The sequence below is a fragment of the Mesoplodon densirostris genome, chromosome 13, assembly GCF_025265405.1.
Source record: "Mesoplodon densirostris isolate mMesDen1 chromosome 13, mMesDen1 primary haplotype, whole genome shotgun sequence".
NCBI classification, from domain to species: domain Eukaryota; kingdom Metazoa; phylum Chordata; class Mammalia; order Artiodactyla; family Ziphiidae; genus Mesoplodon; species Mesoplodon densirostris.
In genome coordinates this window covers 74428367-74443189 of record NC_082673.1, presented here as the reverse complement: position 1 = coordinate 74443189, position 14823 = coordinate 74428367, and the positions used below count along the sequence as shown (strand labels likewise).

Genomic DNA, 14823 nt, shown 5'->3' with positions numbered 1-14823 from the left:
ACTTCTCCTAGTGATAATTTTACAAGCAGTTTGAAGAAATAACTTTACTTGGAATTGAGACACTGAACACTAATGACTAGGAAGCCACTGCACACAGGAAAAGTACAGCAAAAAAAAAAAAAAAGTACAGCAAAAAAACAAAAGTACAGATCAACTCGTCCAGGGATCAGAAAGTTTAGTCATCCTTTTCAGCAAATATTTACCATCGACAATTGGCTGGGAACACGTGAAACCATAAGAAATACAAAGAAGGATAAAGTAGTCTCTCCCCTTAAGTTTCTTAGTCTAATGCCGTAAACAAAACGAGATGAAAGTTTAACACAGTTCTTTCATGGCGTAAACACACAGTAGCAGCACCTAACTCAGTCTTAAGGGGACACGGAAGGATTCTCAGAAAAGGTGGTATTGAACACGAAGCCAGGAAGTGTCAGAGTGAGGTAGAGAAAGGGCTGAGTGTGGCAGGAAGAGTCTTCTAGACAGAGGGAACAGCAGATGCAAAATGTACATCAGATCACCACTTTACCACTCCTTACTGTCTGATGGCCTCCCATCACACTTAAAATAACATTTTTGATATCATGGCGGTAAGGGCCCTTCACGATTTGGTCCCAACTCATCTCCTACCCGCCCCCTTACTTCTGGCCCTCTGGACACACTGGCCTCCTTGCTGTCCTAAACTACATAGAGCATATTCCCACCCGAAGCTTTTACCCTTGCTGTGTCCTCTGCCTTGGACGCTGTTCCACCACATACACACAAGGCTCACTTTATTCAAATGCCACCTCTTCAGGGATGTCTTCCCTGTCCCCCCGTCTAAAATAACCTCATCACCTTCAGTGAGTCTATTTCTCCTTCTATACTGAAAATCATCCATACTAAACTACATTCCTCTTCACGTGCTATCCCTTTAATGTCTGCCTCTTCAACTAGAATGCAAGGACTTCCCTGGTGGCACAGTGGTTAAGAATCCGCCTGCCAAAGCAGGGGACATGGGTTCGATCCCTGGTCTGGGAAGATCCCACATGCCGCAGAGCAACTAAGCCCGTGTGCCACAACTACGGAGACCACATGCTGCAACTACTGAAGCTTGTGTGCCTAGAGCCCACGCTCCACAACAAGAGAAGCCACCGCAATGAAGAGAAGCCTGTGCGCCATAGTGAAGAGAAGCCCGTGCACCACAACAAAGAGTAGCCCCTGCTCGTTGCAACTACAGAAAGCCCACACACAGCAAGGAAGACCCAGCACAGCAAACAACAACAACATACTAGAATGCAAGGTCCATGAGGCAGAGGTTTTGTCTATCTCTGGTCCAGGGCACATTTCCAGTATATAACTATAACTGTGCCTGGCAGGTGGTGAGGGCTCAATAAATATTTGTTGAATAATTAATGAATTAATAAATGCCCTGAGGCAGAGAGGAGACTTGGATGGTCTAGAGACACAGTTTAGTGTGAATGGCACGTAGGATGTACGGGGAGAAGCAACAGAAGGTAGGGCTGGAGTAAGTATTTTCTAGAGGGTATGAACAACTTTTTTCAACTTTTCTTATCATATCCATCCCATTAGTAAGAATAGTTCTCTAGGGACTTCCCTGGCGGTCTAGCGGTTAAGACTTCACCTTGCAATGAAAGGGGATGTGGGTTCGATCCCTGGTCGGGGAGCTAAGATCCCACATGCCCCGGGGGCCCAAAAACCAAAACAAAAAACAGAAGCAATATTGTAACAAATTCAATAAAGACTTTAAAAATGGACCACATCAAAAAATCTTAAAAAAAAAAAGAATAGTTCTCTTTCAGACGTTTCAATTATTGCTAATCCCTGCTCCCATGAAGTGTTTACCCAGATCCCAAGAGATAATCTGTAGCTAGAGAAGAGTATTACAGAATCCCCTGGCTTCCTTCCATGGAAATGACATGTATGTTTTTGACAACATAAATTCTTATAGTTTGAAGAGACCATCAGAGTAATTTAAATACTTAACATCTGCTAGAATTTTCCAAAAGGAACTAAGAAAGTAAATGAAAGTGGCAACAAAACATATATACATACTCAAGCAAACAAATGGAGGTGTTGATGGATCCCTTCCATTCAAATTCATGTGAGTCAGGGAGATGAGGGATTTTCTATACTTTGATATAGAAAGCAAGGAATAAGAGAACTGGGAGAGCTAGTACATATTGGGCATTAATTGGTTGGCCAATGCCAGCTCCAGAAACCGAAGTGAACAGAACTGGCACAGAGGTAGAACACAGGACAGACAGAATCGAGGATAGTTATCAGTGTCATATTAATATCTGAAATGGCTATCCTCCATGGGGTCTGACAACATAGCAGAGTTACTGAACCAACTATTTAAGTACTTGACACAATTTATTCTTTTAATTCCCAGGACAGCACTAAACAACTAGGAGGGAGGGGCTATCACCCACTCCCATGTCATAAAAGAGGACACTGAGGTTTACAAAGGTAAGGTAACGGGGCTAGAACTCACACCCTGTCTGGCTCTTAACCATCCGCTACTTAATCCGACCACCCAGGTGCAGCTCCCTCACGCACCATCCCACTTATAGAGTAGGCTCTTTTATGTTATAAATACATGTTTTGAAAGGCAGTCAGAGTTAAGGAAAGGGTACCACTGCCCCTGCACTCCTTTCTCAAATGGTTGCCCTTAAAAACAACAAGGAAGGTGGGGTGAGAAAGGGACCACGGAAACAGCAGATCAGCTCAGAGACAAACCAACTGGGAGATTCAATGTCCACTAACCAAAATACTCCTGGGCCACAGTATATTCATCTGTTACAAAGAGCCGAGAGATTATTCCTCTTCCACCACCCTGCTATCTGAAGTTCTCTCACTATTCATCTCTTGACCTGAACCTGAACTTCCCCTGTACTTGACACTGCTTCTCTAGCCATTTAAAAGACTAAACTTCTAAGTTATATACTAGAAGATACTTAAAATACTTAAAAGAGAACTGGCAACTGCATCACTTGATGGCAAACATTAAGTGCCAACCTTTTGTTTTCACTTCTGGAATTTTGTTAAATAGACTTAAATGTAGAAAATACTATTTAAATAAATTTTTTATTAAGAATCTTATGAAATCAACTTAATTTCTGGTAAAGAGAAAAGCAAGTGAGTGATAGAGTTTTCTCATATTAAAAGGCACAGTTATGTAACCATTCCACATGGAAGAGCCAGGCTGAAGTCAAAATGATAAAAGACTGAAATAGCCCTGCTTCTCTCTACAAGACTACAGCACATACTTCTCATACAGCCTCTGTCCTCTCATGAAGGCCTTCACTTCGTTGTCCAGTGGGAAGGTGCCATCATCCTTTCTAAAGCGATAGAAGAGTTTGACATCCTTGAATTCCTTATGCTCATCACACACTGAAAGACAATATACACAGAGAGGCAAATAAGAAAAAAAAAACCCTCTTATTTAATTACTCAAATGAAGGAAGATGCTAATTAAGATTTGTTTTATTACCTAATTTCTCAAGCACATGACTCTACGATTTAATACACAGTAAACTATTTAGCACAGTACCTGGCACAGAAAAGTGCTCAGTTTTATTAGCTATCATCATCATCATCATCATCATCATCTGTTAAAAGAGTCACAAAATTCAATTCATCATTCTTTCTACAAACTCTTCTTGAGCATGATATTGGGGTAGGCATCAGCCTCGAAGAATGTGAAATCTAGTGAGATTCAAGGAAATGTCGACATGTAATTAAAATATGGTGTGATCAGGCTATGAAAGAGCTGAGGAGATATTCAGTGGGAACCTAAAGGAGCACCCAGCACCCCAGCTTTGGGAAATGTACACGTCTCTGAAGAGTTTGAATGTAAGTGGAGACCTGGAGAATGAGTAGAAAACAAGCAGAAATGCAGACGGAGGGCATTCCAGCCCAAGAGAATAACAGCATGCGAAGGTCTTGGCCAGGATTAGAGATTTCAAGGAGACACGTTCGTGAATGTTCACTGAACCACTGAGAGTAACAGCAAAAACTTGGAAACAACTTAAATGTCTGTGAGTAGAATGGAAAAAGGTGTGATGGCACGCACTGCAGCGAAAATGAGCAAACAAGATACACTATCAACATGAGTGAATCCAACAAACAGCAAATTGATCAAGCTGCACAAGAATAAGCATGCCTCTCTATAATGACTTAAAACATTTAAAACAATATGTTACATTGTTAAGAGATGTATCTACAGAAAGGAAAAAATATAAAGAAGTCCAAGGAAATAAAGCCAAATGCGTCTTGGAAGAAGGAAGGGAATGTAATTGGGGAGAGGTATACAAGAGACAAAGTAAAATGTTTATTTCTTAAATGGGTGGGTTCATATCTGAAACAGAAGATCCAGTCCTTTGTTTCGTCTCGAGTTACCTTGACAGTCGCCACCTCACTCACCGTGATGGATAATGCCCCGGTCTGCTAATTTCTGCATGAGTTTAATTGCCGTCTCTCTGTCAGAAGCCTCTTTGTGTTCAATCAGCCAGTCAATCAGTTCTTTCGCAACAAAACAGTTTGGGTAGGTTTTGAGATGATGTCGCCTATCTTTAATAACCTTTTCTTCATGCAGCCTGAGCCTGGAAAGAAAATTTGGCAATCAGTTGAGGAATTTTGATAACACATTATCATTAAGCCAATCCCAGAGAACAGTACAAAATGGAAGCCTGAGATGCATCAGAGTGCCATCCCAATACCTTTATGTCAGTGGGTGATTTCCATACTGTCAGAGCCCAGAGGCCCCAGGAAGTGATTCCATCCACAGACCTAGAGATGATACAGGTAAAGGGGAGGGAAACCCAACCACGGACAACCTAGAACTCTCCTGTCACTCAGGAGACTGAGAAAAGCTTTCTCACCCCTACTCTGTCTCCACCAGTGGGCTTATGGTTTCAACCAACTAACAAACAAGACTCTAGAAACTTGCTGAAATGAGGTACTTCCTCTTCATCACAGACTGCCCAGGATCCACCATATTTGAATTCATTCAGTCACATAACAAATATGAATGTGTGTCTACCACCTGCCCATCAGGCACTTGCAAGCATTAGAGACATACATTGGAAAATGGGCAAGATCCTTGCCCTTGCTGGCCTTGTTTTCCTAGGGGCAACAGCTAATCCTTTTGTGAGGCTCTTTACATAGATTAAATCACCTAATGCTCAAAACAACCTCATCAGAAGTCATTATTACTATCTCCATTTTTTTTTTTTTAACAGCAAAGAGAACTGAGGCATCAGAGAGATTAGGTGACTTGTCACACAGCTAACAAATAGTGAAAGTGAGATTTGAATCCCGATGGTCTCACTTCAGAGTCGGGCTTTCCAACTGCCACATCATGTTGCCTCTCCCTAGGAAGGGATAACTGAAGAATCCAGAAGAGATGGATAAAAGCTGTTGGACAGGGCTTCCCTGGTGGCGCAGTGGTTGAGAGTCCGCCTGCCGATGCAGGGGACACGGGTTCGTGCCCCGGTCCGGGAGGATCCCACATGCCACGGAGCGGCTGGGCCCGTGAGCCACAACTACTGAGCCTGCGCGTCCGGAGCCTGTGCTCCGCAACGGGAGAGGCCACAACAGGGAGAGGCTCATGTACCACAAAATAAATAGATACATAGATAAATAGATAAATAAATAAATAATAAAGATAGCATTTGAGCCCTTACTATGTGCCAGGCACAGTTTTGACTGCTTTATTGGCATTAACCCTCATGACAATTCCCCGAGGCTGGTAATATTAAAGCCACAAATGATACCAAAGTAGAGTTGTAATTATTAATAGAAAATAAATGAGCCCTAATAAAAAAAAAAAAGAAAAAAAACCACATTCACATAGGTGTGCTAAAGTCATCACATGAATCTCTCTAATTAATTCAGGGACAAAGACACTGAGTAATTTGTTTAACATGCTCAAAGTGGCAGAATGCAAAACATTAATTTTTAGACGGGATGTCTGTCAGGAATCTACGAATAATGAAGACCAATTTATTTAGAAATTGAAATGTGGAATAAGCTACCATATAATTTGGTGGAGGAGGAATATGTTATGAGCCAAGAGACAAGTTTCAGCTCCTGTAAATTTTCCAACTTAAAAAAAATGTATTAGGTAATGTTTAACTTTACTACAGAATAGAACCTTTCAGTTACTATCCTGTCAATCCTGAGCGTGGTGCTAATTCTTAAGCATACTTGATTCCCTCTGATTCCCACCCTGCACAGTAAGAAGAAGCGCTGGTCACTACCCCTGCAGCCCCACAAGGACCTGGTATATTTCCATGTTTAGAAAACTGAGCAGAAATATGATGGAGGGGAAATAACTTTGAATCTGGGAGATAGCATAGAACTTGATCTTTTTAGACATGCTACCAGGGGTTAAAAATGTTCAGTAACTGTGCTACCATCTGTTTTTCTTTGATAGTCAGAGACACAAAATTCTAAAAATGAGCATTAAAAATTATATATTCCAGAAAAGCTATCCCAATAAAGAGGTAAGAATTTTCATACTCTAAATAACCAAGTGTTTTGCCTAGCACTGTGGGTACTTAATAAATATTTGGTGAACAAATAAATATACAGGGGGACTAAGAGAAATGACACCCCTTTCTAAAAGGTAGGGAGGCTTCTCACTAAAAAAGGGGGAGTTCCCACCCCACAAGTGAGTAAACATCTAATATCATGGAATTCATCTTTTGTAAAATAACTATTTATATGCTTTCACTTCTAGGGCAATCAATTTCCAAAGTTTTATTCCCTGTTGTGTGGATGTAAATGTGGTTTGTTTGTTTGTTTGCTTGTTTTGGCTGCGCTGTGTGGCTGTGGGATCTTAGTTTCCCGACCAGGGACTCAGCAGTGAAAGCGTGGAGTCCTAACCACTGTACCACAGGGGAATTCCTATGTATATGTGTTTTTTTTTTTTAAAAAAGCATTTCCGTTTAGTTGAACTCAAGTTACTGCTTACAAATTTCCACAATATTTAATACACTAATATGCATGGAGATCACCAAGAAGGATAGGCAATATTTCAGTCTTGTGGAAAAACAGAAATTTTGCGTAGTTGAGCCTCTCATGGAATAGCATTCTCTAGAAAGACTCTGTAAGATACTGAACCGGGGCTGAAAGCCATACTTTTAAACATGGTGTGTTGTCTGGACATGTCAGTCAGTCACCTTGTCTGCCATGCTCAACAGCCCCTTCGATTCAAAACTGCCTTCCACACCTTATCCACACCAGGCAGGGTTCAAACACCCCATGCCTGTTTTCTTTGCACAGGGCAGCGCCTGCCTGGAAGAGCCCTTGACTTAAAGAGGCCCCTGCACACACCCACCAGCAGCTCAATGAGGGCACCAAGGCCACAAGTTTCTACCCAACTCAAGTGACAGTAATTAGCTAAGCCTAGCAGAATGGCTCCATCCAAGATTTAAACTAGAGCCGAAGTTTTCAAACCCTATTTGTGCTGGGACACTTTCTTCAAGTGGAACTTACCTAGGAGTCAATGTAGAAAACAGAGCAATGAGGAGTGCCCTGGCTAAAAGCGGGTAGGGCTCCCAGGTCCAGGATGTTTCCTGGTTTTCCCATTTGGTTCTCCCATGTATACCCTCCACATCCCCCAGACTATCTACATGGAGTTTTTAGAACACAGGTGAAAAATCCTCAGTATTACAAGACACTGAGGAAACTGGGCAACCAGGAAGGAGGGCGGGGGTGAGGCAGGCCAGCTCCAGGAAGCCAGAGGGCAGGAGAAAGAGCCCTGAAGCCACAAATGGGAGACAGCAAGAGACACCTGACCCTGGAGCGCCTTGGTTCATTAGAGTTTTCCAGTTCTTCTTCCAAGCTACATACACTCTAATAATAATCAGAACAGGACCAATCCTTTCAGGTGGCTGTAAAAGCCTTGACTACCTGCATCCAAAATAACTTCACCTACCCAGGCTCTAGGGAGGCCTTCACCTTGACCCCAGCCCGCCTCCCAAGCTTCCTCGCCCTCTCTCACCTCCAATCACAAGCGTGCCTGTCTTATAGTCTGGATGTCCTGGATTCTTCTCCATCACCCTCCATACCCCTGCTCAAGACAGAGACCCCTCTGCTTAGAATGCTCCCTCCTCCTGCAATAATTAGAAAAAAATTCTACTTGCTCTTCAGCTTAAAAGGTACCTGCTCGTGAACATTTTCTCAGCCTTCCAAAGGCAGAAAACAACCTTCACTCCTCTGCTGTCTAAAATACTAGCGGCTATTTTACAGCCACTAGTAAAGAATTCATCCCACTGTATTACAACTAGACGAAGCGAAGGATGCTAAGGGAGAGTTGCTTATCTGATTTTGCAATTCTAGTGCTTAGCACATAGTAGGGGATGGATACTCATTGATGTGAAAAATCAGGTAGTGCATGCCATGTCCTCAGCCTTGAGGTGCATACGGCAGAAGAGTCTTCTGAATAGCATAGTGCAAATCGATCCACATTGAACCCCTGGGAAAAATAATCACCTCTGTTTTAGTTACATTTTCGACACCACTGGCTAAGGAATTTAAGTACGAAAACCACCTTCCCATCATTCATTTCAGACAGCTGGTTCACAGGCTTTAGAGTCAAGGTGATTCTGTAATATCCTATTCGTGGCCAGCGAACCAGCTGCTGAAATTGCATCCGACAATTTCCTCTTCCAGCCCTAGGAGAACAAACACTACTGAGTGCAGGGTGTTAATAATCCTTAAGAAATTACTGTCCATAGGAAAAGAAACGCAGAAATTGTTTTTCAAAAAACAGCTGGTAGAAAACAGCAGCAGGTTGCAGGACTCAGGGAACAAAAGGGGGACAGAAACCACACATTCTCATTTAAAAACAGCGTCATAAATCTCAGCTGAAGTAAACAGTTTAATTAAAAAACACAGCATGCTGAACAGTGGGGCTGACAGTGTGAGCCTTGTGATTTGGGCAACAGCACTGACATAGATGTGCTTTAAACCAAAGCTATTGTCCCTTCCAGATGTTCAGCAACAGCCAATATCTGTCCCTGGGGGTCGGAGAACTTACAGAAAATCACTCTAAATCACCTACCCTTGAAAGGCCCCGAATCTAAAAGGATGAGAAAAAAGATAGGAACAAATGAAACCTAACACACTGCATTTCCTTTTTGTTTGGATTTATTTTATAATTAAAATTTCAAATTATCAAACTAATGCATGCTCCTGGCAGATTAAAAAACTTCAAATAAGTATAATCCAAAGCTGGGTAACTGGTGATGAACTGATACTTGTTGAAGCTAGGAGATGGGTGCATGGGAGTTTGCTGCACTATTGTATTTATTACTTTGGGACGGGTTTGAAATTTTCCTTGACCCCCACTTTTCAAAGGAACCCAGTATGAATAGTTGCTTATGTATTCTTGCAAAAATCTATTATGTCCATGTGTATGGTTATATATGTATACTTTTATGTGAAAGGATCGTAATAGACATTTCAAGTAGTTTTGCTTCAAGAAGATGCTTGAATTCTCTCAGCCTGAAGAGAACAACAGAACAATACAGGCAGTGGTAGGAAGGAGAGTGCAGAAGTGGTTAATATAACCAGAGTACATGTGATTCTGGAGGGCCAGAAGGAATTGGTCTCAGACTGAGCGCGTGCGCGCACACACATGCGCACACGCACACACACACACTATGCAGAAAGCTTCAGTAACCACCTTCTATAGTTTTAATGTCAAATGTTCCATTAGTAAGACTCCTTTTCAGGAGGGTAGTAAGCAATGGCTATATGAATCAGGAACAAAGTCTGAGTCATAAGTTCTACACAGGGCCCTTCCAGGGCTCACATCAAGTCAGTACAAAGTAAAGTCCCATGTACACTGTGTGTCTTGTCACCCCAATGAATTGAGATGGTAAACACACCCAGGAAGGAAGCATGCTTGATTCCAAGTCTCATATATCACACGCTGTATTTGAAATCATGATGAAGGAGCATTAGGAAAAATAATAACAGTAATACTTTACATCTGAACAGAACCGAACTCTGTCAGAACTGAGCCTAACAATATCCCCGCCAATCAGGCAGGCCTTGTCATACTCATGTGACAGATAAGGAAGCAGGCTCAGAAAAATTACAGTGATGTACTCAATTCACATTTTTAATAAAGAGTAGGGTTAGGATTTGAACCCAGATCTTCTGATTTCTATGTTTAGAGAGCTTTCCATGCCATCAAACTTTAAATAGAAGCACCTGTCTTCTGCCTATTTTATGCTCATATAGGCTAAGAAGGAGAAAACATTCTAGTTATGCTAAAGTGCCATGGTAAGGTGAAAATGCATGCAATTTATCATCACACTGATACTACCACATAAATACAGATGGGGATCACAGAAGGGCCTACAAAAGCAGTCATCACGTTATCTTCATATTTGCACTGAGCCAATGTTGTATAATTAAGATGACACTCCTGGGGGGGGGTGCGGTGGACATGGACATGGTAAGTTACACCATCCCAGAGAGTCAGCATCAGTTCATGTGGAACATATAACAAACACTTTTCAATGACATGCGCATAAAAGCTCATGAGGCCCTTTAAAATCCATCATCTCATCCTTAAGATAAGATGTAAATACAGGGTCAAGACAGGAAGGTCCCTAAGTCAGCCTTCCTTATGTCATTAGACCTGAGATGTTCACTGATTTTTTCCTCCATGTGTGCTTTTTTCTAGGAGGTGTCCATTTCCAAGGAATAAAGAACAGTAGCATCGACCTCCAGCTCGGATCTCTTCCTCTGATGAGTCAGAAGAAAGGTGCTCGTCCCACTTACAAAGCGCCTTCCCAAGAAGCGCCCAGATTTTTTTCCAAACAGGTCATTATTTGTTTACGTACTGTATCTAGCAGAATCAGGCCTCTAACTGCCATTTTACAGGTGAAGAAACAAGCCCAGAAAGGTTCGTGGAACACACTGAGGACACAGAGTGACTCACAGGACCAGTACTGGTTACTGAGTCAACCGAGCCTTGCTGTCTTGGTAAAGGACCAGGCAGCACTCATACTGCTCGGGGGCCGCTTCTGGTTCTGGCCCCCTGGCCCCGTCGTACCCCTCTGTAATGAGAGGATGCTGCATCCTGACTCCTTCTTCCCGAAACAAAGAGGTTTCCTCTTCACTTAGAATAGGAGTTCTTAAACTGGGGCAAACTTTATGTCCCTCCCTTACCCCTGTTCTCCAAGATCCAGCACAGGGCCAATAAATGGTACTATTCAGGTGGCAGCAAGTGGGGAATAAGAAAGTATAGCTTTCAGGGAGGAATAGAGACTCCTCCCTGAAAGCTGTAGTTAAGCTATAGTTGCATTAGTTAGCAAATTCCCTCCCTGCCCTCCTCATTGGCTATTCATCATTCACTAATAGCCAAGCTGTGAAACCAGACTGACTGGGGTTCAAATCCAAGCAACATCCATTACTCACTGTATAACTTTGGACAAAGCATTCAACTTCTCAGTGCCTCAACTTTCTCATCTATAAAATGGGAATAGTAATGTATGTCTCATACTGTGAGGATTAGATGAGAGACTATGTAAAGTGCTTGGCACACAGTAGGCTCTTGATAAATGTCAACTCTTACTGCTATTATTATTATTATTATTATATAACATATAATTGTCAGATTTTGCCAGAAGTACCATCAAGATGCCACTAAATATGCATTTCAGTTGCTTTTTAGAACAAATGCAGTCCTCAGTTGCTGACCATTGTTTTCCAGTATGGATGCAGGACTTTGCACTAAATTTCCTTAATGTCTCTGGGAGTGCATCTCAGAACAATCAGCGGGGGTTAGCAACTACTGGAGAGATGTGGCTGTTCTTCTTTGTTAAGTACCTTCTTCTTGGGTAAAGACAGAGAGAACCAAAGGTGAGAGAGTATTCAGTCACTCCCTGAAAACACACCAAGGTTTTGCTTCCTGTGGGGTTTGCTAGAACCAATCCCACCTCTTCTGAAGTGTCAACCAAACTGATAACTAAAATCACTGAATTGTTTTAACTGGAAAGAACCTTCCAGCCATCTAGTTCAAGCCCTCCCCGACATCACCATTTTACAGATGGGGAAACAGAGAAATTAGGTAACCTGCCTATGTTTTCCTAGCTGGAACTTCAACCTTGGCCTCCTGACTCTGACCTGATCTGTTGAACTCCACTGCAGGACAGCCTGGAAACAGGCTGCTGCTAATCTAGCACTTTATCAAGGAATACTTTTTTATTTTTATTTTTTGGTACGTGGGCCTCTCACTGTTGTGGCCTCTCCCGTTGTGGAGCACAGGCTCCAGACGCGCAGGCTCAGTGGCCATGGCTCACGGGCCCAGCCGCTCGGCGGCATGTGGGATCTTCCCGGACCAGGGCACGAACCCGTGTCCCCTGCATAGGCAGGCGGACCCCCAACCACTGCGCCACCAGGGAAGCCCAAGGAGTACTTTTATCACTGATGAAAGAGCTGGTCTGGACCCTGTCTGCAATAGCCTTGCGAGTCATCTTTGGTTAACACCCAGACCACATGGCACTCTTGAAAAAGACACTGCATTCCAACAAAATATTTAATGTTAGAAACTGCAAACTTCTTTACTGAGAAAAAAAAGTCTCAGAGACAATTTTATTTTATTTTTTACTTTACGTTTTTTTGATGTGGACCATTTTTAAAGTCTTTATTGAATTTGTTACAATATTGTTTCTGTTTTATGTTTTGGTTTTTTGGCCACAAGGCATGTAGGATCTTAGCTCCCCGACCAGGGATGGAACCCACACCCCATGCATTGGAAGGTGAAGTCTTAACCATTGGACCGCCAGGGAAGTCCCTCCGAGCCAATTTTAGACAAAGAATAATACACAGAAAAATTAAGTATAAAAGATCATGAGAGGGCTTCCCTGGTGGTGCAGTGGTTGAGAGTCCGCCAGCCAATGCAGGGGACGTGGGTTCGTGCCCCGGTCTGGGAAGATCCCACATGCCATGGAGCGGCTGGGCCTGTGAACCATGGCCGCTGAGCCTGCGCATCCGGAGCCTGTGCTCCGCAATGAGAGAGGCCACAACAGTGAGAGGCCTGTGTACCTCAAAAAGAAAAAAAAAAAAAAAAGATCATGAGATAATAACTAAAATATTGCTCAGTTTACGCCCTCAACTCCCCGCCCCCAGTGGAATGTGAAAAATACAAGCCAGGTGATGTGCAGACTGAGGCAGAGATTCAAGTTAGAGAAGGTGAGAGCAGGGATGCCAAGGACAACCTGCATTAAGATCACCTGGAGGCCTTGCTGAACCAGAAGGCTGGGCCTCACCTCCAAAGTTTCTAACTCAGTAGGTCTGGAGGTCAGTCCAAGAATCAACATTTCTAACGAAAGCCCAGGTGATGCTGAGGCTGCTCATTTGGGAGCACACTTTGTGAACCACTGGGTTGGAGTGAAACAGAACCAACACTGTGCTATGGGCTAAAAAGAAGAAAAGGGTGATGGGAGGAGGCAGGGAGGAGAGTGGCCTATGAGCCGAGCACTAATACAGCAGATCTGGGGGGGCAGGGGGCAGGGTGTGGTCAAGGTGGGACCTACTTTCAAGGGGTATATTTCCAGGCCCTGGAGTGCCTTCCCTGGGGAATCAGGAACCCGTGAATCTATGGGCTCACCCGTGTCAAAACCTTAAAAGGCTGACAAGTGAACTAACTCCGGGGCCAGCCTTACCATGTGATCTTTAGGGCCCCTCCTTGCTTTAACTGGGTCTCCCCACTTGCTCACTGATGCTCGTTCCCCTTTGAGAATGAGCACAATCTCCCACCCAATAAGAAGGTATGAAAGTCTTTTTTTTTTTTTTCAAGACGGGTCTTTGGCCGAGGAACAAGTGACAAGCTCACACACATGAAATGTAATCAGCTAAGCAGCAAGGATAAATGACAGTATTGACTCTGTTCCCGTTTTGATTGGAAGGGAGTTTTAAAACAGGAAGGTGCACGATTTCAAGGGAAGAAGAGGAAAGAGCTGGTCCCGCCGGTGGGGAACGATGCCCGACGCAGAAGCTGGGTTCGGAAAGCGGGCTTCACCCTCGTCCCAGCGCAGGTGGACCCACAGAAGCCAGGTGCTGTGCTGACTCTGGGAGTAGTCAGGCTACCTGAACCATAGTGCACAGTCTCTGTCTAGGAAACATGACCTGGAGGAGGGCCCTTACGACTTAAGACCTCAATTTCCTAATCCGGAATATGAGGAAGCCGACCACATTTACCTAAACTCTCTTTCAGCTCTAACTTCTCTGTTTTGATTTCTTTTTTTAATTTTATTTTTTGGGGGTAGGCGGGCATCTCACTGTTGTGGCCTCTCCCGTTGTGGAGCACAGGCTCTGGATGCGCAGGCTCAGCAGCCATGGCTCACGAGCCCAGCCGCTCCGCGGCATGTGGGATCCTCCCGGACCGGGGCACGAACCCGTGTCCCCTGCATCGGCAGGTGGACTCTCAACCACTGCGCCACCAGGGAAGCCCCTAACTTCTCTGTTTTTTATGGACATTCCAAAGAGCCTCCAGGGTAAATCCTCACTTACGAGATCAAAATAGAACAGGCCATTTGGGGCACATTTTGTACTGAAAAGATCAGCCACTAACCACAGGCCAGGGAGCACGAAAGAGCAAATTTCATTTCCTTCGGGCTTCCAAGCAAGGATGAACATATCAGAGCAAATCCTGTGCTAAGCATGCTGTCCAAACACCGTCTAGGGTTACCATCATCTATTTTCAGCTCACAGGACAGATGCTGAAGCTGCCCAAGTGCTACAGGCTTTGGGTGTGTGGGTCTATAACAGGGAATAGAAAAGGTTTCTTCGGGGTTA

The 14823-nt window shown here is 43.6% G+C and overlaps 1 protein-coding gene across 1 annotated transcript in view; it reads right to left on the bottom strand.

The window, feature by feature from the left end:
- Window positions 1–14823, bottom strand: part of DEPTOR (DEP domain containing MTOR interacting protein) — a 151103-nt gene that overhangs the window by 108473 nt on the left and 27807 nt on the right. Inside the window, exons 2-3 of the mRNA XM_060116042.1 lie at window positions 4423–4601; window positions 3267–3390 (exon numbers count right to left, since the gene is read on the bottom strand). Coding sequence (XP_059972025.1) covers window positions 3267–3390; window positions 4423–4601 — 303 coding nt within the window. The remainder of the gene's footprint in view (window positions 1–3266; window positions 3391–4422; window positions 4602–14823) is intronic.